Source organism: Neolamprologus multifasciatus, chromosome 17, assembly GCF_963576455.1.
Source record: "Neolamprologus multifasciatus chromosome 17, fNeoMul1.2, whole genome shotgun sequence".
NCBI lineage: Eukaryota > Metazoa > Chordata > Actinopteri > Cichliformes > Cichlidae > Neolamprologus > Neolamprologus multifasciatus.
The window spans coordinates 2,837,516-2,863,165 of record NC_140455.1 but is presented as its reverse complement, the minus strand read 5'-3'; the positions used below and the strand labels follow the sequence as shown (position 1 = coordinate 2,863,165).

Sequence of the window (25,650 nt, the reverse complement as noted above, 5' to 3'; positions counted from 1 at the left end):
TATGGAGGCCTATCTCCCCCCACCACTTCCCCTGCCGGGGGCGGACTCCCTCAGACATCGGTGCGTTGGTGGTTCTTTGTGTCCGGGGATGGGCGTCCAGGTACACACCGGCTCACTCCTTGGTGGCTGCTTGTCGGGGCCTGGAGCCTGGGGCTCGCTCGGGCCACTTCGGAGGTGGGGTGCCTTCAGCCTCTCGACCTGGGGCTCGGTCACACTGAACACACAGCTGGCTGCCGGCGGAGCTCACGGGCACGTCACTGCAACCCCCCCTGGCTTCTGCTCCGTGGCTGCTGAGTGACCCCTCATCTGGGACTCTCCTCAGCTCTTTCTGGGACAGTGGCGCAGCTGCCCCTCTGTTGGTCTTCCTTGGTCTCTTGTGTTCTGAGGGCCTCTGGATGTCTGGAGTTTTGATCTCCTCCATACCTGCTTCATGCCCTGGAGGACGGGGCTGTGGCCCCCCCACACCCTCTAGCAGATCATTACATGAGGGAACCTTTTAAGAAAACAAGCGCGCTCATGCTCACAGGTGTACACACGGGTGATCACACACACAAACTACACCCTTTTTGGCTCCTACCTCAAAGCACACTGTGCGCTGTCGATCTTACGCGCTGCACAATAATGTTTAATATTTAGTATTTACTGTCATATTCCCATATATCATTGTGATGTTGTTTATTCTATTACTCTCGTTTTCTTCTGCTTGTTTTCTTTTTTTCTTTCTCAACAGGTGATCCAGGTGATCGATATATGTATTTTTTTTCTGCTTATTCTGTTGGTTTTTGTTTTTTGCCCTTCTCCCCCGTCCCTCTTCTCAACTGTTTTTCTTTCCCTCTTTCTTTCTCCCTTTTCTTTCCCCCAGTCAAGTCTGTCCCGTATTCAGCAAGTGAAAATAAAATAAAGAATAAAAGGTGAATCAAATGGACCATTACGGCAAAGCTGGGATGGTCAATTTGGTAAAGAAAATCCGTTGGGCATCTTTCTTCGCCTTTAGACAATAATTCTGATGACAAAAGAGCCAAACGGGACAGGCAAAAAAATAATAATAAATAAATAAGAATCTTATGATTTAATAAAGAAATTTGCAGACTTACACAGAGATGGTAAAATTATGACTGATAGCGGAGACAAAGATAGCAGACGATGAGGACAGGGAGGAACAGGGGTTTAAATGTTAATCACTAGTTAACATTTAAACTAGTCATCACTAGTTAATAACGTTAACTAGTGATGACTTCATGAACTTCTTCACAAATAAAATTTTTATCATTAGAGAAAAAATTACCAATAATCATCCCACAGATGTAATATTATCTACAGCTACTCTTAGTTCCATTGATGTTAAGTTAGACTCTTTTTTTCCAATCGATCTTTCTGAGTTAACTTCAATAATTACTTCCTCCAAACCATCAACGTGTCTTTTAGACCCCATTCCTACAAAACTGCTCAAAGAAGTCCTGCCATTGATTAATTCTTCGATCTTATATATGATCAACCTATCTCTAATAATCGGCTATGTACCACAGGCCTTCAAGGTGGCTGCAGTTAAACCTTTACTCAAAAAGCCATCTCTAGACCCAGCAGTCTTAGCTAATTATAGGCCAATCTCCAACCTTCCTTTCATATCAAAAATCCTTGAAAGAGTAGTTGTCAAACAGCTAACAGATCATCTGCAGAGGAATGGTTTATTTGAAGAGTTTCAGTCAGGTTTCAGAGCTCATCACAGCACAGAAACAGCTTTATTGAAGGTTACAAATGATCTTCTTATGGCCTCTGACAGTGGACTCATCTCTGTGCTTGTCCTTCTTGACCTTAGTGCAGCATTCGATACTGTTGACCATAATATTCTATTAGAGCGATTAGAACATGCTGTAGGTATTACAGGTATTGCACTGCAGTGGTTTGTATCATATCTATCTAATAGACTCCAATTTGTGCATGTAAATGGAGAGTCCTCTTCACACACTGAGGTTAATTATGGAGTTCCACAGGGTTCGGTGCTAGGACCAATTCTGTTTACATTATACATGCTTCCCCTAGGCAGCATCATTAGAAGACATAGCATACATTTTCACTGCTATGCAGATGACACCCAGCTCTATCTGTCCATGAAGCCAGATAACACACACCAATTAGTTAAACTGCAGGAATGTCTTAAAGACATAAAGACTTGGATGGCCACTAACTTTCTGCTTCTTAACTCAGATAAAACTGAGGTCATTGTACTCGGCGCTGAAAAGCTTAGAAATATGGTATCTAACCAGATTCTTACTCTGGATGGCATTACCTTGGCCTCCAGTAACACTGTGAGGAACCTTGGAGTCATTTTTGACCAGGATATGTCCTTCAACGCACATATTAAACAAATATGTAAGACTGCGTTCTTCCATTTGCGCAACATCTCTAAAATTAGAAATATCCTGTCTCAGAGTGACGCTGAAAAACTAGTTCATGCATTTATTACTTCCAGGCTGGACTACTGCAATTCATTATTATCAGGATGTCCAAAAAACTCACTGAAAAGCCTTCAGTTAATCCAAAATGCTGCAGCAAGAGTCCTGACAGGGACTAGAAGGAGAGAGCATATTTCTCCTGTTTTGGCTTCCCTTCATTGGCTTCCTGTTAAATCCAGAATTGAATTCAAAATCCTGCTCCTCACATACAAGGTCTTAAATAATCAGGCCCCATCTTATCTTAATGACCTTGTAGTACCATATCACCCTATTAGAGCACTTCGCTCCCGCTCTGCAGGCCTACTTGTTGTTCCTAGAGTATTTAAAAGTAGAATGGGAGGGAGAGCCTTCAGTTTTCAGGCCCCTCTTCTGTGGAACCAGCTTCCAGTTTGGATTCAGGAGACAGACACTATCTCTACTTTTAAGATTAGGCTTAAAACCTTCCTTTTTGCTAAAGCATATAGTTAGGGCTGGACCAGGTGACCCTGAATCCTCCCTTAGTTATGCTGCAATAGATGTAGGCTGCCGGGGGATTCCCATGATGCATTGAGTTTTTCCTTTCCAGTCACCTTTCTCACTCACTATGTATTAACAGACCTCTCTGTATTGAATCGTATCTGTTATTAATCTCTGTCTCTCTTCCACAGCATGTCTTTATCCTGTCTTCCTTCTCTCACCCCAACCGGTCGCAGCAGATGGCCGCCCCTCCCTGAGCCTGGTTCTGCCGGAGGTTTCTTCCTGTTAAAAGGGAGTTTTTCCTTCCCACTGTCGCCAAAGTGCTTGCTCATAGGGGGTCATATGATTGTTGGGCTTTTCTCTGTATCTATGAAGCGCCTTGAGGCGACATTTGTTGTGATTTGGCGCTATATAAATAAAATTGAATTGAAAAATGCACCAAGGAGAGATTCAGAGACAACTCAGGACAAATGGAGACATTTAAGGATGCAGGGACTGACAGAGACAGAGAAGAAGTCTCATCGTGACGAGTAAAGTTTATCTTGCCTGGCTGGGCAGCTCTCTGGGTGCTCAGCACCCCCAAAGCTCTGATCCTAGAATCGCCCCTGCTGCAGACAGTGAAAGTCTGGTTTATTTCATGAATACAATGAAACATTTTACAGTCCACAGAGCAAAGTAGAATACATGATAATGGATACATATAACATCGTCTTACCAGTTGTTATATTCTGTAAACTTAAAATAAACCATTGAAATTAGAGTTTGGTGTTTTAAGTCATCCATTACTGAAGTCACACTTTAACAATGCTTCATTTCACAGTCTTTATGATGATAAAACATGCTTTCACGTTAGCAAATGTCTGCGCTGCCACTTGTCCAGAGCCAAGGTTCAAGCTTCCTCTTCAATTACCTTTGATCATTAATAGGGACACAAAAGATTTGTCACATTATCCCCATAAACAACATGTTTTTATAGAAATCATTGTGACACAAATATTTAGATTCTTGTTTCACAATGTGCACGAACTCAAAATCTTCAGTTTCATATTTTTAAAGTATTGAAAAGAATACATTTATACCATTGTATGAGCTACACTTCTTGTAAAAAAAAACAACAACAAAAAAAACTGATTGGAAATGCATTCAAAAAAAGCAGGAGCCATGACCTTCCTTCTGCGAGCACACGCACACATACACACACACACGCTCACTCACACACACACTCACACACACACACACACATAGAAGGGGAGAGAGAGATCATTAATACAAAGGATTGCAGCAGGTTTTGGATTTTCACTCATTGTTGGATTTAATATGAACAGTCACATAAAATTCATTCCAATTTTTCCTTTGCTTCAATTAAAATGTGTCTTTAAATCTACCATACCTTTTATTGTTCAAAACGTTTACTGACATAGTAAGGAAGTAGCTAGGGAACTCAGTAAGTATGAGCAACAATAGCTTAGGGACAGTTTCTCCAATAAAGAGGAATTCATCATCATCTATCTTGTATCATATCTATCTAATAGACTCCAGTTTGTGCATGTAAATGGAGAGTCCTCTTAACACACTGAGGTTAATTATGGAGTTCCACAGGGTTCAGTGCTAGGACCAATTCTGTTTACATTATACATGCTTCCCTTAGGCAGCATCATTAGAAGACATAGCATACATTTACACTGCTATGCAGATGACACCCAGCTCTATCTGTCCATGAAGCTAGATAACACACACCAATTAGTTAAACTGCAGGAATGTCTTAAAGACATAAAGACCTGGATGGCCACTAACTTTCTGCTTCTTAATTCAGATCAAACTGAGGTTATTGTACTCGGCCCTGAAAATCTTAATAATATGGTATCTAACCAGATTCTTACTCTGGATGGCATTACCTTGGCCCCCAGTAACACTGTGAGGAACCTTGGAGTCATTTTTGACCAGGACATGTCCTTCAACGCACATATTAAACAAATATGTAAGACTGCGTTCTTCCATTTGTGCAACATCTCTAAAATTAGAAATATCCTGTCTCAAAGTGACGCTGAAAAACTAGTTCATGCATTTATTACTTCCAGGCTGGACTACTGCAATTCATTATTATCAGGATGTCCAAAAAACTCACTGAAAAGCCTTCAGCTAATCCAAAATGCTGCAGTCCTGACAGGGACTAGAAAGAGAGAGCATATTTCTCCGGTTTTGGCTTCCTGTTAAATCCAGAATTCAAAATCCTGCTCCTCACATACAAGGTCTTAAATAATCAGGCCCCATCTTATCTTAATGACCTTGTAGTACCATATCACCCTATTAGAGCACTTCGCTCCCGCTCTGCAGGCCTACTTGTTGTTCCTAGAGTATTTAAAAGTAGAATGGGAGGCAGAGCCTTCAGTTTTCAGGCCCCTCTTCTGTGGAACCAGCTTCCAGTTTGGATTCAGGAGACAGACACTATCTCTACTTTCAAGATTAGGCTTCAAACTTTCCTTTTTGCTAAAGCATATAGTTAGGGCTGGACCAGGTGACCCTGAATCCTCCCTTAGTTATGCTGCAATAGACGTAGGCTGCCGGGGATTCCCATGATGCATTGAGTTTTTCTTTTCCAGTCACCTTTCTCACTCACTATGTGTTAACAGACCTCTCTGCATTGAATCATATCTGTTATTAACCTCTGTCTCTCTTCCACAGCATGTCTTTATCCTGTCTTCCTTTTCTCACCCCAACCAATCACAGCAGATGGCCCCGCCCCTCCCTGAGCCTGGTTCTGCCGGAGGTTTCTTCCTGTTAAAAGGGAGTTTTTCCTTCCCACTGTCACCAAAGTGCTTGTTCATAGGGGGTCATATGATTGTTGGGTTTTTCTCTGTATCTATGAGGCGCCTTGAGGCGACTTTTGTTGTGATTTGGCGCTATATAAATAAAATTGAATTGAATTGAATTGAATCTGCAGTTCATCAAAAAAAAAAGTGCCATTAAAAACAATTCAGCAGATCCTCAAAGTATGGATACAGACTGTTTTCAGCTGTAGAGGTAGAGGTACACTTCATGCACTTATCAACATACAGTTTAGAGGTTTGCATTAGAGTGCATTGGTGCTTGGGCATCTTTTATTTAGCACGGTTATACCATTGTAAAATTAGCTGTATAAATATGCTCAAGAGTCTATTGTATGTTTGTCATGCAATTAAAAATTCAAAAATATATTTTTTTAAATCAGTAACTTTGCAAATTTAGAGGAAATGTTTTTGAATAACATATGTGTCACATTTTAAACAGGGTGTGAATAATCAGCGCTAACACAGACATTTATGCGCTGTATAACAGACATGCTTACTGTGTGAAAGGCCCTCGGATTTCTTGGAGCAGAGAAACACGCTGTATTGTTGCTTTTCTCTATTGTATAAGCAGCGCCCGACTGTCAGAAACGCTCTGTGCGGGTAGCAAAGTCGGCTCCAACGCACATCCAGGCATCCATGTGAAAGAAAGGTGTCGCTGCAGCTAGGCTCTCAGGATAGTCAGGCTTTTATTTATTTGCATTCTGGTGCATTAAAACTAGCAGCCTCTGTGTCCCGCTTGGATCCTCATTCCGAAAATTCAGATATTTAAATAAAATGATGCATTGGCTAGTGATGAGGAGCCACTTAGATCCGTAAAATGAGGTTAGATTAAATGAAACTCTCATGAACACCGATGAATTCTACCTCTCTGCTGATGTGTTCCAAACAAACGATGTTTTCTACATGTCCAAACTGTGTGCTAACTACCTCACATCGCTGTGTCTGGGATCTGAAAAAATAAAAAGTTAAAACGATATAGTTGCAGCAGTTGTGAAGTGCTGAGGAAAATACTGTGTGTCTGATGGGGTGTTTTTATATAGGTGGACTTGGTTTCAATTCAATTCAATTTTATTTATATAGTGCCAAATCACAACAAAAGTCGCCTCAAGGCGCTTCATAGATACAGAGGTTTCAGTCGGCCTCTGAGATGCAGATATAAAGAGCAGTTTGTAAAGACAAAGGTGGAAACTATGGAACTACAGTTGGGATGTGTGTGCTGGGATGCTCTTGATAAGGAAGCCTCTTTTATTGTTTTATGACTTGTTTTGCTGACTGTTGGGGCCCTACCTGTAACCCCCTCTGTGTAATCATCGAGTCTTACTGTTACAGAGTGTGGCTACTAGATAATTATAGGGGGTCGATACAGTGTTATTGTGGCTAGGTGTGAATATGTGGTTTAAGAAGTATCACAAGAAAAGTTTATTTCTAAAGGAATACCTGTTGTTTGTGGTGCTCTATTTAAAAACTATTAGCCTCTGTCTCTTTCAGAGTGCAAAAGAAAGTAAAATGTCCCTAAAGCAGTTAAATCATCTATGTGTAATCATTGAGTCTTACTGTTGTAGTGTGTTTGTGACTAGTAGATAATTATAGGGCTATTTGCATTAAAGGAACATTGGTGGTTAACATCACAGCAAATCTCAAACTGGTGGAGGGTTACTCAAACTCTTATAGCCTCTAGTGCCCCCACCTAACCTAAACATTCACATTCTTTCTAACTCCCAGCGAGCCTGACTTATGGCCTTGGCTCCCTATTTCGTCTGCCTTCAACAACAGTGGGGGTGATGTGCTCTCTGTCTCCTCTACTGTCAGAAGAAGCAAAGTCCTGACTCTCTGAAAACAGTATTTCTTATAACTCAGCAGTATAATGCATCATAAACAATATCATTCATTCACACTGAATCAGCAGTCTAATGTGATACAAATCAGTTTAATAACTGTAATAGTTATCACCTTCTTCTAATTCAGGAGAATAATGCAAACTAAAACTACATAATAATTTCACAAACTTTAATTAGGGGTATAACATAGCATACGAGAATATTATAATCCCACAGTGTCCATAAAAAATTCTACAAGCTCTAGAAAAGTGGCGACTGAGGTGGCAACAGTGCAGGCACTTTTTTTTTACTTACAGTTTTTTCTGATGGCTTGAGCACATTTTTGTAACGATTGGCTATTTTTGCAAAATTCTACACACAAATAAGAAAACTCTTCACCCAATCAGCAAAACATTGTAGTTTTCTTGTAAAAGCGAATAACCCTGCTTAACTCTCCACACCTTTGTAAAAATGGTATTTTTGTATCCAACAGTTAACACAAGCCATCACATTAATAAGCACACAATGCACCAACTACACACTGATGGTATGAATAAAAAACACATCTGGCTTTTGCTTTCTCTGTGCACAAGGTAGGCTACGTCAGTATGAGCTCATACTTTTGTCATAGATCCGTAAGCATAGAGGGATCCAAACTTCAAGTACTGGTGTTTATTCACACACATCAAAACAAACACAAGTGTTTATTTCCCAGTATAGGATTATTTGCAATCGCCATATTGACTATATGGGTTTCTTGGTCTGCAGTGAACATGCTTCCTCTGCCCCAGCATCTGGTCGTCTAGCAACTCTGTAAAGTAACAATTTCAGTATTTTTACATCTATGGTATTGTTGTGCTTCTCATTGGCAAATGGCAGTGAATATCCTATGATATACATTTAAAAATTACAATAATAGTCTTGCTTTACTTACCATTTATGAAGTCCATGTTAAAAAAAGAACGCTGTTAGCCTCGCTGACCGACCGACCAAACTGCTGTAATCGTGAGGGCAGTTGTGAAGTACTGAGGAAAATACCGTGTGTCTGATGGGGTGTTTTTATATAGGTGGGCTTGGTTTCAGTTGCCCTCTGACATGCAGAGATAAAGAGCAGGTTGTAAAGAAAAGGTGGAAACTACAGAGCTGCAGTTGGGAAGTGTACCTTTCTTTGTGAGGGTGTGTGTCCTCAGATGCTCTTGATAAGGAAACAGCATGTATTCTTTTTGTTTTGATGACTGTTGTGGACCCACCTGTAACGCCATGTGTCTAATCATTGAGTCTTATTGTTGCAGTATGTTTGTGTGACTAGTAGATAGGTATAGGGGCAAAAAAAGGTACAGGTATATTACTACTCATGTCATCTGCTGGTGTTGCTCCACTGTCAACGCAGCCATAAACCAGGAAGTTTTAGAGCACTTCATGCTTCCTGCTGCTGATCAACTTTATGGAGATGCAAATTTCATTTTCCAACAAAGCTTCCAGTATCTGGTTTATGGACCATGGTGTCCCTGTTCGTAATTGGCCAGCAAACTCGCCTGACCTTAACCCCACAGAAAATCTATGGGGTATTGTGAAAAGGAAGATGCGATATGCCAGACCCAACAGTGCAGAAGAGCTTAACACCACTATCAGAGCAACCTGGGCTCTCATAACACCTGAGCAGTGCCGCAGACTGATCGGATCCATGCCACTCCACACTGCTACAGTAATTCAGGCAAAAGGATTCCCAACTAAGTATTGAGTGCTGTACATGCTCATACTTTTTATTGATTGATTTCTGAAAAACCTTTCTTTGTACTGTAATATTCTAATCTTCTGAGATACTGAATTTGGGGTTTTCATTAGTTGTCAGTAATAATCATCAAAGTTGTGAGACATAAACACTTGAAATATGTGAAAAAAGAAAGAAAAAAAAGGAAATGTACATATCTTCATGCATGCTTTGCAAGCTCAGTGGACGTTTTTTTTCTCTTTTTTAAAGAAAAGCCCGTCTGTATAACAGAATCATTAAAATGTTAAAGGTTAAAAAAAAGAAAAAGAAAGAAATATGTGTGGACTGAATGTATACATTATACAACTTTCACTTTTTGAATGGAATTTGTGAAATAAATCAACTTTTTGATGATATTCTAATTTTATGACCAGCACCTGTATATATATAAATTCACCACCACAGGGAGAATTTGCATTGCTAGTATATGGATTTGTACACTTGCAATTCTGGACACTAGTCTGTGTTAAATCAATAGTAATATATTTTTAAATATTGTGTACTTAGATTAGGAACAGCAGTACTTTTACAGTTGTTACATGTTTAGTGAGCAGCTGCCAGATTGTGATGTCATGCATTGAGATGTCAGCTGTCATAATGTGACAGAACCAAGCTTGCACACTTGGATACAGGATTTCCTGAGGACACCCCTGCTTACACATAATTATAGATATTTATTATGCTCCACCTCGTACGAGTTTATCCCCGCCTACTAAAACAACACCAATCAGAGTTGACTCACATGACACATAAAGGCTCCGTTTCGCCCTGTCATTCCTTCAGGGAGAGGGACAGTTAAGAGGAAACGCAGCAGCTGAGTTGTTCCTGTTGTGTTTGTTTGAAGTGTGTGGCCGAGGCAGCGTGCGTGTTTGGTACACCGCCGTTCGCAGGAACACGGACTTTGTCGACAAAATTCCCTTTGAACAGAAGCGGGTGTGAGGAATATAAGTCCTAATTATTATTTTATAAGGAAGCATGGACTCTTGCTGATGACAACCAACATTCTCGTGGATTTTACTAGTCTGGAGTGGAAATATGCTGCTGCGTTTATGTGGAAGCCTCGAAGTAGACGGAAATTGTCATAAGTAAGGCGAATGTGGTAAGTAAACTGACAGAAGATTTGTGTGTGTGCCTTTTATGTTAACTTTATATGTAAAACAAAATGTATTTCACTTTTTGTGCGCCATCTCTTCAAAAGAAGTGAAACTATAAGTCAGTGTTTGTGTTTTACATGCCGGTGTGGCTGTTTACTAATCAGAAGGTTTGTTCGAACCAGCTTCAGTCTGCATGCCAAATATCACTGGTCAAGCTGCTCCCGATGCACTGGTTGGAGGGTGAATGTGTGTGGGGAAAAGCAATTAACTTCCTCGCGCGTTAATTCAACAAACCGCGCGTGTTGAACTGAGCAGCCGCGTGCAAGTCATCGTCCACACCTTGAAAATTTCCATGAAATTCTATTCCAAAACAAAACCCCATAAACTATGGTATGTTACAATAATATTAACTCTGAGTGGTAGATTCTGTTATTCATTAATGCAGTGATTAATGCAGTATAGAGGTGGGTCAGAGTAATAATAGAAATTAAGTTTGAAATGACATTTTCTATAGTTACCTGAACGCAGCTGAGCTATGCCATTATGGCCATGTCACATGAATGGTGAAGTAACAGCTATTTTACTTCTATAAACTAATAAGTTCATGTTGAATTAAAAAAAAATCTTATTCTTCAGTCAAACTTTGAGGCAGTAGCTCTCAAATGTTCATGTAAATTGTTCAAAAGAACCCCCGAAGTCTAAAGAGTCTTTGAAATGTGAGAGTTTGAGCATGACAGGTAACAACTGACGTCTTTATATACCAGTGGCCCAGTATTAACATTTTCCTTGTTCTGCAATTACAAGCTCTGTGTAAACAATCTTGGTATCAAAATAAACTTACACTTGTGAGATTTCATCAGCGGTGTAAACCTCACGGCAAAGTTACTGAGGCTGAAACTCAGAAAGTCAGTAGGCGGAAGTGGCTCTGATGTGGCTAGTTAGCTGCAATAGCTCCTGATAATAATTAGTCTATTGGCTGACTTCGAAAATAACTGAGGAAACTGAGAAGCCAGTTTCTGTCTTTTTTCTTCTGGTGTTTGGCTGAGATTCTAAGGTTTTAGCACGGTTCTAAACGAGTTACATAGCTGCTCTTCATTTTCAAAACCTACATTATAAGACACACCCAAAAAATATAATGTGAACATTAGGGGTGGGGGAAAAATCGATACTGTGTAGTATCGTGATATTTTGTTTGCTAATAATGTATGGATACAGGGACAGCAGAAATCGATAATTTGTTACAAAAAGGTTTTTGTGCTCTGACTTCAGAGCATGTTGATCCTTTTTCTGAGCAAGAATCCTGACATTCCTTCACTGTCCAAATGTGTTTAACTTGTTTTTGGCAGCAATAAACATGACAGTTTACTTATTTTAATTTAAGACATGTTTTATTTTAATTAAGTTTAAAACTTTTATTTAATGTAAAATTATATTTTGTTTTAATTTACTTTCAAATTCTTCAGTTGCTGAAGGGGCTGCATAGTTTTCATAAACTGCATAGTTCAGAATAGCTATAATTGTACCAGATGGTTGATTCAGTTAAGTTGGACTAGACTGTAATACAAACCGTTCAGTTTGTCAACAATAAAACTGAAATGAGAGAAAGACTGAGTGTGAGACTTTGATATTGGATAAACTGAATATTGATAAAGTTTACCTTTATGTACAGAATCTGAATATCACAAAATATTTTAAAAATTGCAATAATATCGTATCGTGGGATGTATGGTGATTCCCACCTCTAGTGAACATGGTTAGATCCCTTCTTTATGAGGAAACAAAAATGCTCATTAACATCAGAAGTGCTCAAGGTTGTGTTTTTCTGCGCCGAACGGCGATTCAGAGTACCCAGCCTTCTTGGAGTTACTGGGTGTTTGATGTAGTTCCACCTGGGGACCCTGTTGTCCTACTGGGAGACTTCAACACTCATGTGGGCAATGCTGGTGAGACCTGGAGCAGCGTGATTGGGACCGACCTGCCAGATCTGAAGCAGAGTGGTGTCCTGTATGTCCATAATGAACACCATGTTCAAACAAAAGGGCAGCCATAAGTGCATGTGGCACCAAGACAGTTCAGGCAACAGATTGATTGATTTTTGCAATCGAATCATCAGACCTGCGGCCATATGTTCTGGACCCTCGGGTGAAGAGAGATACTGAGCCGTGGACCCAAGGTGGTTGTTACTTGTCATGTTGGTAACCCCCAAACCAGATAGTGGACACCAGAGGTGAAGCGAACCATCAGGCTGAAGGAGTCCTATCAGGCTTGTTTGCCTGTGGGGCTCCTAACACAGCTGATATGTACTGACAGGCCAAGCGGAACGGGGCTCTGGTAGAGGCTGAGGCAAAAAGTAGTAGTGTTGGTGAGGCAAGGGCGTAGATTTGGCATGGACGGAAGGGCCATGTCCCCACCAATATCCAGTGATTATTGAATTGTCCCCACCAATAATTTGATCTCTTCGAGTAAAGAAAAACAAAACTGATAGAAAGAAGTTAAAAAATTTTTTTAAAAAAAGAGATCTGTCAACGTCTCATTCACCCAGTGGTGCACAAAGAGTTAAATTACGTTCTCTACTGGAATCCTACGTCATGTGACAAATATGGCCAATGTGATTGGCTGTGCCTTTCGGAGAGCTCTGTTTAGTTTTAGCAGTGGCAAGCCTGCGCTGCGAGGACCTGCAAGTAGGAGAGGGTTAGATGATGGCAGCAAAAATGAAGAACCTGGATATAAGAAAGTATTTTTCAAAGAAACCTGTAAGTCACTTAAAGTCAAGCTCACTCATAAAATGTGTCCATCATAATAACGTTACAGGCTATGCTACATGTTACATGCAACATGTTATTGTTTGGCCTTTTCTGTGTTTATTTGTTTGTGAGTAAATCGGTTTGGCTGAGATTTAAGTTATTAGATTAGATTAAATAAAACTTTATTAATCCCTCGGGGAGGTTTCCTCCGGGGTTTTCACACAGCTGAATAAACGTCAAACAGAAAACTGATTAAACAGAAGTGTGAGACGGTTGAAAATTTACGCCAGCGTCCGGTTATATTTTAGACATCAAGGAGCAGACAGCTGAGTGTCACTCCACCGAGGGAGCTCGTGACGTCATTCTGAAGGCTAGACCGTCCAATTTCACAGTCGCTCATTTCCGGCCTACTCGGCTTTCGGAGGACCCGGCCCACTTAGATCGAACCCGGATCCTCAGGTGGATGCAGCCTCTGAATTTGGACACCCCCGGTAGGGCTGTTTGATATAACGATATATATCGGATGACGATATAAAAACGTCTATAGTTTCATTTTACGCTATCGTTTGTTTCGTGGTGTCGCAAAATAAATTGTTTACGGCAATATTTGTTCATGTTTTGATGGTCACTGTAGTGGTTATATTAATTTATTAAAGTTCTCTTTCTCTTATATTTAATATAACCACACTACGGACGGAGAAGCACCTGTTTTTATGCGTTGTGGTTAGCAACAACGACGGTAACGCCATCGCGTGTCCGCTTGTTTATGTTCCACATAAACCTTTCACAATAAAGCTCAATATCCTGTTGAGACTTTTCAAAATAAACTGAATCACGTGAAAGAGCCGAATTACGGATGAGAAGTAAAAAAGACGCCAGGTGCTAAAAAATAAACCTTAGACTCAAACGTTAGAACAGGCTTTTCCCCGCAGCACGCCGAGTAATAAATACTCACAAAGAAAACGGCGTCCGTTACAATTTACGTCTAAAAATGTATAGTTTCATGCTTCGGTTAAAACACTCGACTCCAGCTACATGACACGCAGCTGGAAACACTTCACGCAAGTCGAGCTGCACGAGATTCACAGACTTTACAGAAAATGTTACATTTTTGTGATTTATATCGTCATTGGACCAGAGGCGGAGCCAGACATTTGAAACACCCGGGGCTTAGCCCTAAAGGGTAGTATGCATGTGGGATTTTTTTTTTTTCTTTTTTTTTTGGGGGGGGGGCGCGTTAGAAATGACTGAAAGATTAATTGGCTCTGTTTTGAGTTTTGTTCAAAAAAGAATGACTTCATGTAGGGAAAAATATATATCACATATGCTGGACACCTTAAACTAGTTTTTTAATTAAGCAACAAGGCAGAACAAAGCTGTTCCAGTGCGTCTGTAGGTCCTGCTGCAGTCTCTTTATTGGCTGGTTGAGCTGTCCCTGAATGTCCTCGAGGCGGGAGTAGGCTAAGGCCGAATGTTTAAAATGCCCAACTATTTTCCGTCCCACTGCTATAGCATCAGCTATGCTCCTCTGTGCTAATAAGCGTGGGTAAATAAGCGTGGGTAAACTCTTTGTACTCGTTGGGATTTTGGTGCTTGATTAAATTACTTGTGTTAAATGCGCTACCTTTTGAGCCTCCTCTGGACAATTTTGCTGAGCACAATCTGCAGTCCGCCTTTGTTTTCGCGTCTTCGTTCACTTTGAAATAGTTCCACACGGCTGACTTGTCTCGCCTGCCCTTCTCTCCTTCTCTTCTCTCCCTTCTCTGCAGACGGGGTCTGGGGGCGGGCACTCGGGGCCTGTGATTAACCCCTTACATGCCGCTCAAACATAGACAGGTCTCAGACCGTGGTATCGGTCCCCGGTATCAGGGGACTTTTAACGAGTATGAGTACTTTAGAAAATGTGGTATCGACGCCGATACCCGATATCGGTATCGGTGCATCCCTACTCTGGATGTTATAGGGTTGTCTTGGTTAACAAGGCTCTACAATGGTACTTGATGATCAGGGGCTGTACCCGTCTTGAAGGGTGTGCTATAAGGGGATCAACACTCCTTAGCCTCCCTGGGAAAGTCTGTGCCAGGGTGTTGGAAAATTGAGTCTGTCCATTAGGAACAATGCAGTTTTTGTCCCAGTCATGGAACACTGGACCCCTTTGGAGAAGGCAATCTACCGTGTCCTGTGGGAGGTGGTTCGGGGGTATGGGGTGTGTGGGCTATTGCTACAGGCCATTCAATCCTCATAAAACCTCTGCAAGATCTTTGTCTGTATAGACAGGCAGCACATATGTTTTGTTTTGTCTGATCCATTTTGTCTTGTTAAACAGTGGAGGAACATTTTTTTTGTGTGTGTATTAGGTTGGAGGGCAATCATCTCTGCTTGCCTTTTTGTAAAGGTTACCAAACACCGCTACAATCTAACATCAAGTCTATTCAAATTCATGAAATTAGAATTATGCCAATATTAGTTTCCTGCTGAAGGCATAAGATGCAAGAATATTGAACATAAAATCAGTCTTTGTGGATGATGTCTTGCTTTTTCCCCCAAAACTCACAAATCAATCCTTCTTCTTGTTCTTCTTCTTCTTTGAGTTTCAGATTATTCAATAATTACAGTTCTTCTGATTAATTACACCTTCTGTAATTCTTCTTCTATCCCACTGCATTCTGAAAATATTAAATATTTGGGTATCAGTGTCTCTCCTAAGCTTGCAGATTTAACTAAATGAAACCACGTCCCACTTTTAAAGAAAGTAGGAGACAATCTGGCTAGATGGAAATCTCTACTAGGTCTGGGCGATATTACGGAGCCCCGCAGGGGACATGGGAGAAAAAAAATTAAGACGGACTTTGTCGGGATCTCGCAAAACAAAGTCGGGATCTCGCAAAACAAAGTCGGGATCTCGCAAAAGTTTAATTCCAACAATGGTGGCAGATACCTGCTCGGTTTACAAGACATCACATATTTGCAAAAGGGCTCCGACGTTTTCGGAGATCTGACACCCACTAGCTCGAAGCTAACGGGAGGTCGAGACCTACTACAGCCGGGAGGAACACCGCTTTCCCGGCACATCGTGCCTCAACCTCCCGATCGGCTTCGCAAAACCTTTGTGAGATCCCGACTTTGTTTCTCGCAAAAGTCCGTCTTAATTTTTTCTCCCATGTCCCCCTGCGGGGTTCCGTACGATATGACCCAAAATTCATATCTCGGTTTTTTTTTTGTTTTTTTTTTTAAAGCTATAAAGTAAGAACAAAATGAGTTCTTAGTCAAAGCGGTGCCCCAGATGTCACACAGGCACTTTTGTTTTGGGTTTTTTTGGGTTTTTTTGTCTCATTTGGATCTTTAGCCATCAGAATTGTTGTCTTAAGGCCAAGAAAGATGCCAAGCGGATTTACTTTACCAAGTGGATCATCATGGCCTTGCCATATTGGTCCATTTGATTGACCTTTATTATAATTATGTATTTATTTTATTTTCGGTTGCTACAGACATGACTGGGGGATAGGACAGGGAGAAAGAATGAAAGAGGGAGAGAAAGAAAAACAGGGGAGAAGACACGGTGAGAAAGGGGGAAAGAAGGAAAGGAAAAACGCATAAAACATCTGGATCACCTGTATGGAGAGAAAAAAACAGAAGAGAAAACAAACAAAAAAGAGCAACATAATAAATACAGCACCATCACAATAAAATAGCTAGCAGTAGATAACAGTAGATACTAAATATTAAACGCTATTGTGCAGCACGCAAGATGGACAGCGCACAATGTGCTTTGAGGCAGCAGCCAAGAAAGGTGTAGTCTGCGTCTGTGAACACCTGTGTGAACACCTGTGTCCATACCTGTGTGCACACCTGTGTCCATACCTGTGTGCACACCTGTGTCCATACCTGTGTGCACACCTGTGTCCATACCTGTGCGCACACCTGTGTCCATACCTGTGCGCACACCTGTGTCCATACCTGTGCGCACACCTGTGTCCATACCTGTGCGCACACCTGTGTCCATACCTGTGCGCACACCTGTGTCCATACCTGTGCGCACACCTGTGTCCATACCTGTGTGCACACCTGTGTCCATACCTGTGTGGATCAGCACGCTTGTATTCCAAAGGTTTCTCCATGTAACGATCTGCTAGGGAGTGTGGGGAGCCATAGCCCCGTCCTCCAGGGCATGAAGCAGGTATGGAGGAGATCCAGGCCCCAGACATCCAGAGGCCTCAGAGTACGAGGACCCGAGGAGGACCACCAAAGGGGGGGAACCGTGCCACCCTCCTGGGAAGAGCTGAGTAGAGCCCCAAACGAGAGGTCACGGAGCAGAGGCCAGAGGGGGTTGCAGTGGCGTGCCCGCGGGCTCTGCCGGCAGCCAGCTGTGCCAGAGAGGACCGAGCTTCAGGCCTGAGGGCACCCCACCCCCCGGAAGGGGCCCAGGCACACAGGCACTTTTATTAACATACAGCATAGATGTACATGAAAAAATTACTCAAAACGAAATTATTAGCATTTATTAAATGATAATGCTCCAAAAATAAGAGAACAATGTTGTTTTTTCTGCATAACAAAAAGCTCACAATTGTGCAGTCAAAATGTAAACTAAAACACGATGAGCATAATAACAAAGAGAATGATTTCGCAGCTGCTCTGTTCCCAACTTCTACTGCGTGACTGACAGCCTGGAGTTTGAAATCCTCTTTGTAACCACGTCGCTGAACAGGTGCCATTTATGGTCCTTATACACAGTATGGTAATATTACGTTGAAGCACAGTACGTATCACTCCGCGAGGCTCCTCAGTAGCCGTAATGCTCCGACAATCCATAGAGTGGTGCAGCTCCGTAGCTTACCAAAGTCGTACTAAAAAATTTTTTGACGTATTGCTGAGCGCCGTGTACCACATAAAATCAGTTTGCGGTCATCAAGCACAACCAGAATTCATACATAAGGCGCACTGTCAATTTGTGAGAGAATGAAAGGATTTTAGGCATTAGCATGGTTAGCTCGTTAACACGTTCATGCCATCCAGCCCCACGCACGGGGCTATGTGCAGTAGCTCGTTAACGGAGATTTGCCGTGTCCATCTTGTCCTTGCCTGCAGGTGACGCGGTGGGGGAGGAGGGGGAGCTGTGTTCAGTGAAGGAGAGGCGAGGTGCCGAGTAACGTTGTTTAGAGACAAAAGTGGACGAAAGAGGCAAACTTGCGGCTCCACAAGTATAATTATAACGTAACCTAGACTATATTGATATAAAGGATATTGTCACATCTTATATCTCGTATAGAAATATATCGATATTTTTAAAAAAAAACTCGATATATTGCCCAGCCCTAATCTCTACCCACATCACTCATGGGAAGTATTGCTTTAATAAAAATGATGGTCTTGCCAAAAATTAAGTGATTTCAGGTAAACCATCTTTGTATATTTCCAAATACATTTGGAAAGATAAACCATATCAGCTTAAAAACACTACAAGGGACAAAGGAGGATCTGCCTAACTTTCAGCACTACTTCTTAGCCAACAGGCTTCAGTTCATCACAGGATGGTTAAAACACACCCTCTTAGATGAGCCCTGGCTGGATGTAGAACGGGCACTATGCAATGATTTAGAGATTTCAGATCTACCATTTATCAGCTCAAACATCAAACGAAATGAATGCTTTAAAACATCAACATCAGCTCTTCTCTGACAGCTGGTGGGAGTTTCTAAGAAATGACGGAGTATTCATTAATCCCATGCAAACGTACACCAATGAATGAATGAATGACTGAAAGGCTTTATTGGCCACATGCAGGTGGAATAGAACCCCCCCCCCCCCCCCCCCGACTTACACACACAACATAGACATCACATGGGAGTACAGGTCGGAGATCGGCAGCGTTACAGAAAAACACTGAAAAAGTACACAACAATGGGAAAGTAGAAGAGGAAAAAGAGACCTCTACTCATGCTGGGCACCTATGGGAGGACAACAGCAGTCATCCTGCACAGTGCTACCATTCCAGCGCGGCACACAGACCCGCCGTCTTCCCCCACAGGAAACAAGCATCGAAGGCGTTTGGAAAGGGAGGGGGATGAGTGCGTGCTTATCAGTGTAAGTGTATGTGTGCGTGTCCAGAGTTCAGCTGAGACAGTGTCCTCCGCCCTATCATGCTAAGTAACAACCCTGACATACTACAGAATAATAAGAGTAACTTCCCTTATTAACAAATTGTATTAACAAATTAAGTCTGTAATAAAAAGGAAATTTAAACCTCAAGTTGGCCATTTAAACTGTTAACAAATGATAGGCCCCCATACCCACCTCATCACTCAGGCTGTGTGAGTGTGTGAGAGTGTGTGTGTGTGTGTGTGTGTGTGTGTGTGAGAGAGAGTGAGAGAGTGTGAGAGTATTTGTATGCATCAGCAAATCACCAATGGCCTCGAGGGAACTATTCTGTTCTAACCTAATTGTATAACTATAACCCAGATTTTGGTTTATATTGTTTTTACAGGATGTATGCTCTCCAGGGCTTAAGAGCAAGGTGTCCACATCATGCCCATTGTTGTAGATCCTTAATTACCACCTCATCATCTTCAAGTGACAAAATGGGTTCCAATGTTGAACTTGATATTGGAGCTGATATTTCAGATGAACGACATTGTAAGAATCAAGAAGTGAGTAATTCAACAAACTGTGGATTGAAGAGGAAACGACAGCGGGAGACCTCTCCTTATTCTCACAGCCGTCAACCAAAAAAATGTGAAGATTTTGAAGTTGAGAAAGCCAAATCATGGACAGATGAAATGTTTGACTTCATCAATAAAGAGATTGCCTTTTACAAGTCAGACATAAAGAAGAAAGAAACTTCCAACGCTTCTGGGATTCAATACTGCACTGGACAACCTCTTGACCAAGACGGGTTGAAAAGCAGCAGAGGAACAGAATTATTTCCCAGCTCTAACAAGAATTATGATACATCTGCATCAGAGAACTGTTTGAAAGGTACGCTAATCTAAATAAATTATAAAGTTTAAAACATTCTCCCAAAATGCATCTGCTTGTTTCGAATTATGTCTGTAAAGGGTTGTCAGTCATGTTCTGATAACTGAAGGTAAAAGAAATGCCAGTGTTGATGAAATAATGTATAACCACTCCTAATTATTCAGTACCTGCACCAAAGAATCCAAATGCTAGACTGGAGCTGGACATCTTTTCTGAATCACACTGCAACAAACCTGGAGTGGCGATATAAGTAACTTTCATCTCTTTATGTCCACAGATTATCAACATGTCATGTTGGATGTTGCTGCCACTTGCACAAAGCATGAAGCAGACAGTCCAGTGACTGTGACAGCAGTGTCTGGGGTCACCGTGCCAGAAGAGACTGAGAAGTACCCAGGATTAACGGTCAGCTGCAGTTCCTCACAAGGAGAGCGTGAGAAAGTCAAAGAAACACCAGGCACTCTACCTTTGTTATCCAAGCATGTGAGATGGGAGAGGGAGGATGTTAGCCTCATACCAATTGAAGGAGTAGGTTTAGGCAGTGGGCCTTGTGTGATTGGTGGAAATCAAGATAAAAATGTAAACCAACTTAAGAAAATTGAAGACCAACACTACTGCCATGTTGAATCTAAGGATGCAGTTGCACTTTCCAGCCTAGATTCATTAACTGATAAAACTGGGCTTGGCAAAACACGAGGCTCTATGTACCAAAGTGAACAATCGGTGCGCAACCAAATAAGCTATGAAAATGCAGAAGAGGATACAACTGGTGTGTGTTTACAGGCTTGTTTAAGCGCATCTCTTCCTTTGAATAAAGTGAGCAGGGGAGAGCTGTTCTATGTAACGGTTGTAAAAGATCCACAATATGAAGATATTTCAGACACAGACAATTTATCGGATACGGACACGAATCTCCTAAGCACAAATCAAAGGGACCCTTCATATGAAGATATAAGTGAAGATGAGAATCCAGAAGTTGATAACAATGACAAGGAGATGCCTTCACCTTCATGTGAAGTGTCTGAAGCCAGTAATACGCAGTTTGGACGTGTGCAGAGTCAGGCCGAGTTTCCAAAGAACCAAACACTTGGCATAGTACAAGATTGCTCTTGTCCATGTTTTGTTGAAACTGAGGATGGGTTTGAACGTTTCTTATGTCCTAAATGTGACAGTGAGAAACATTTAGATTGGCAGGCAAGCTGCTCTTTGAGCCCCCTTTCTGATGCACAAGATCAAGAGGAGACTGATGAGGACGATGATTGGCTTGTTATGCCTATTAGCATATTAGATGTTAAATGGGAACCAGCAGACGAAGGCCAGGCTGACCCAGAAACTGTTTCACAGCATGATGGTGAGCATGAAGACCAGGTAAAACAAAGTGACACAAATCCAGCTGTCTGTGAGGTACCCGGATCTGTTCCAAACCATGTGCCAGCTTCTGCTTTTTCTATGATGGAGGTTTTTGAAACACCTTCTCATCTAGCAAAAGTCATACAATCTAGAGAGACAATGCAACAGTCCTTCATGGTGCCTTCTTCCTGGGGCACAACTGAGACTAAAGCTCAGAGACCACAAAATAGGGAGTCACATAGTGATCCTGATGACAGTTGTGAAACTGACGATAGTTGCGATTACTCTTCTGATTCAGGACGTAACTATCTGACAGTGTCCAAACAGTTGTTAAATAACCTGTCAGCGCCTGCGTCAGCAGAGAAAAATGACTCTGGTTCTGAAAAAGAAAATGAAGACCATGAGATGGCAAATTTACAACCAAGTCAAACGGGGAACAGAAGCAAGTCTTCAGAAAAGGATGACATCATCAACCTTGATTCTGACACCGAGGATGAAGGTGTCCAAAGCTGTCCAGAGACAAAAACAAAGAGATTATTCTCTACACGCACAGGGAACAGTGGAGCTGCCAGCCTTAATCAACTGAAGAAACCTTCTCCTGAAACTGTGGAAGGAAACTGTCAAACCAATGGACTTACATCTATAGATTTGTCCGGATGTGGTGACGAAGTGATCCAGAGTGGGAACCCTGACCTTCCAAATAGGACAAAAACGCGTAATAATACTGGATCTCACCATGGTAGAAAAGCACAAAGCATTTCAGATGATCCTGCTGTTATAGTAATATCTGACACAGAGGATGATGGAAACCAAAGTAACAGACATGTCAAGAGGAGAAGTGGAGTCATCTCTGAGTCGATGGGGAGGGATGGTACTTCACAAGGTGAAAAAGGGAAAAATAATATAATGCAGGACGGCAAGCGTGAAAGTGCTAAAACAAAGACCAAAGAGCCTGGTATGTTTCCTGCAGACACAAAGTCTCAGCATCAATCCAAACTTCAACATCCACAGTTGAAAGAAAAGAGACGGGATGCAAGTTTTAATCTATCGCACAGTATAAAGAAGAGAAAACTGATTCAAGTTATAAGACATCCTAAGCATTTTCAGCAAAAAGCCAATAGACCACCTACCTCAAAAACGGTGGAAACAGACATGGAAAAAGTCCTTACCAAAAGGAAGACCATTTCTTTAGAAATGGAGAATAGCAATGGTACCTTCATGGAAGCTCAAACCAACATTTTTGCCAATGAAAACTCTCAAATCAGTCTGTCATCCAAAGACTCATCTGAGAAGCTTCTGAAGTCTGGGGAGAGGGAGGTATACTCCACTAAAGCTTGCCACGAGCATGTTCAACAAAAGGCAAAAAGGCTATTGACCTCAAAGACTTTGGAAAAAGCATTAGAAAAATGCGTTAACACACAGAAGAGAAGAACCATAGTACTCTCATCACAAACGGAGGGCAGCGATGATGCCTTACTTTATGCACAAACTACTCCATCCTCCAAGTACATGCCTAAGAGGTATCCCCAGACTTTGAGTCCTAATCCTGTGAGTCCTCACTTTTTTGTTCAGAAAGCTTCTCAGCCTAGTGAGCACCTGAAGCACATGGAGCAGTCTACAGTCCAAAAAACTCTGGCGACACCAGACACCAGCAAAAACACTCGCTCCTCTAAAAAGGAGACGCAACATTTTTACAAAGAGATAAATGACAAGACTGGATACAGAGGAACGCACCACACTGATACACACCATACATTACTTTCTAAAACTAATACCAGCTCAGTTAGTGCTAGACAACATTTTTCTTTATACAGTTTACAGCAATCTCATTCCTACAGCAGCACCTCAACATTAAGTCAGTCTTACACTCATACAAAGGACCCATCATCCTTTGCATGCATGCAGCATTCAGCCAAGAAGCAAGTGTTTAATGACCGTCAAAAGAGCTTTGTCCCAACCAGGAGAGCTCAAGAAACTAGTGTGGAGAGTAACCTACGAACCCAGAACAGTTTCAAGTCAATGAAGAAAGGTAGATCTGGTGATGATGTGGCACCCAGGTGGAGACACAGCTTCTATCCGTCTGTACCTCCTCTGATGAAGAGGACCAAGTGTGAAGCCATTCAGCTGACCAAGGCCAGAAATCGGGACACTCCACGGAAACAAAGTGTGTACTTTTGAAGTCTTTAAAATGTTTTGGGTTATTATTCATTTAGGGTAAAGTAAAATATTATTTTAAATGTGTTTAATCTCACTGCATGTTCCTAAACTTGATTCTAAATGTAGGATTCCCTGTGAGTGAAGGCTATAAGTGGAAGAATGAAACAAGCTTCATGGCTAACAGAAGATGATCCTCAACAATATATACATGGACTGCATATAAAACATGAATCCGGCTTCTGCTCAAATGTACAACTATACATTCTTACGTTTCTTTTTTTGCTAACAGCCCTGAGGGAACTATTTTGAGTTGTTTCAGATGTTTGTAGAGGTGCTACCATTTCTGTCTTTGGTTTATCAAAAGCTCTTCTGTACAGTACAGCAACATTTCATATAAAACTGTAAAATATTCAATATTTTACCTGTTGTCAGTGTAAATATGTAGATTTAATTAATGTTATATTGTAAACATGTGTTACCATTGTCATTGTTTGTTTAAACAGGAATCTGTTTGCAAAGGCTACTTCATACTTTACATTTTTACCTTGAAAGCTTATCTAGTACACACCAACTTTAACTATATTTTCAATTATACTGCTAAACAAATATGATAAATTGACAAATGAAGTATACATGTTGCAAATTTATGCCATAAAATGTGCACTTTTTTTAAGAACATGGCACTGGTCAATGAAAACCAGAACCATCACCTATATATAAACCGTACATTAAAAATCACACCAAAGCTTAAAATTTTCCTTGAAGTCCTTTCAAAGCACTTTATACAACATTCTCACATCTCAAAGGCTGATGGGGTTTTGTCACCCTGCCAGGCAGTCGGTGTGGATACTGTAGAAATGTTTAGCTTATTTTAGAGTTTAGAAATGTGTTAACATAGAATGTAGAATTATTGTAGAGACACTGACACTGCCCTCAATGTAATAAAGGCCTGACTGTCATGAACTTAGGAGTAGATGGTAGGAGACCCCTCCCCCAGTTGAACTGTGAAAGGTCTCAACATTTGACCTGGATAACTGTGGTCTGGAAGGGAGATGGGTTTTATGACCTCTAGGGAGTCACCTACACCCACAGTGTTTTAACTGTCACGCACACTCACTCACGCGCACACACATACATACAGGTATGCATACACAGTCACACACGAGCACTCACATAGACATAGACACAGAGTTTGCAGCACACCGTGGGGGGATTTATGATGGGGACACCTCTATAAAGCTGGCTGTAACTACAAGATTTTGCAGAGGGACACACCGACCTCGTCTTCCCTTCTAGAAGTGCATGCTTAAATGAAGATGAATAAAGTTTTGTGAAAATTACTACTGAGTTCCGGTGCCGTCTCTGGATGCCTCGACGAATAAACGAACAGGGGTAAAACTGATTTCGTAACAGTTTTGGTGCCGAAACCCTGGGATTTGCTCGAGGCCCAGAGAGGAATTGGCAGAGCTGAGATCGTGAAACGAGGCGAACGGAGAGCTAGCTCACATGATTAAAAGGTAAGCACGACCTGTTTGTTTTCGAACCGTGCATATTGTTTAAAGCCTAAATTATCTGTTCGCTAAGTTGAACGTATCTCAGTGTAAATTCACTCAGTATGTTAAAGAAACGGTGTGTGATCCGTCTTAGTTATTAGGAAAAAAGTGGCGGTGTGTGATCCGTCCTCTGTGCGTTAAATCAGGAAACTTGTGTTACTATTAGTTAGAAAGCGGGGTTTAAGGCCTCGTCGCCAGCTGAGAGCTGCATGTGTCACGGGTTTGGTTACCCTGCCTAGTCTCGGACGCGGGGCTAGGACCTGTGAGGGCAGGAGATCCAGGGTGGTGACCTGGGGATTCGTGGCTCCTTAAATAACTAAGTCGGGGAGAGGTTCCTGTCACAGTCTGAAGTAAGCATAAAAGCAGGATCGGTTGCTTTCGCCGGTTAGATTCCGAGCTGAGTTGAACCAGTGCCTGATGCAGAAGGAGGACGGGGTAGTGTGTGTGAAAGC

The 25,650-nt window shown here is 41.6% G+C and overlaps 1 protein-coding gene and 1 long non-coding RNA gene across 3 annotated transcripts in view; one reads left to right on the top strand and one right to left on the bottom strand.

Moving 5' to 3' along the window:
- The window catches only part of LOC146498715 (uncharacterized), a 74,869-nt gene that overhangs the window by 41,205 nt on the left and 8,014 nt on the right, over positions 1-25,650 (bottom strand). The window lies entirely within an intron of this gene.
- Positions 10,097-24,461, top strand: LOC146498716 (uncharacterized). Of its 2 annotated transcripts, XM_085137343.1 has the most exons (4): positions 10,097-10,424; positions 19,648-20,138; positions 20,416-23,652; positions 23,772-24,461. In XM_085137343.1, the coding sequence occupies exons 1-4, from the start codon at positions 10,420-10,422 to the stop codon at positions 23,834-23,836; spliced, it is 3,798 nt and encodes a 1,265-aa protein (XP_084993469.1). In that variant the 5' UTR covers positions 10,097-10,419; the 3' UTR covers positions 23,837-24,461. The 2 variants fall into 2 exon arrangements, with proteins under 2 accessions (XP_084993469.1, XP_084993470.1); XM_085137344.1 differs by lacking the exon at positions 19,648-20,138.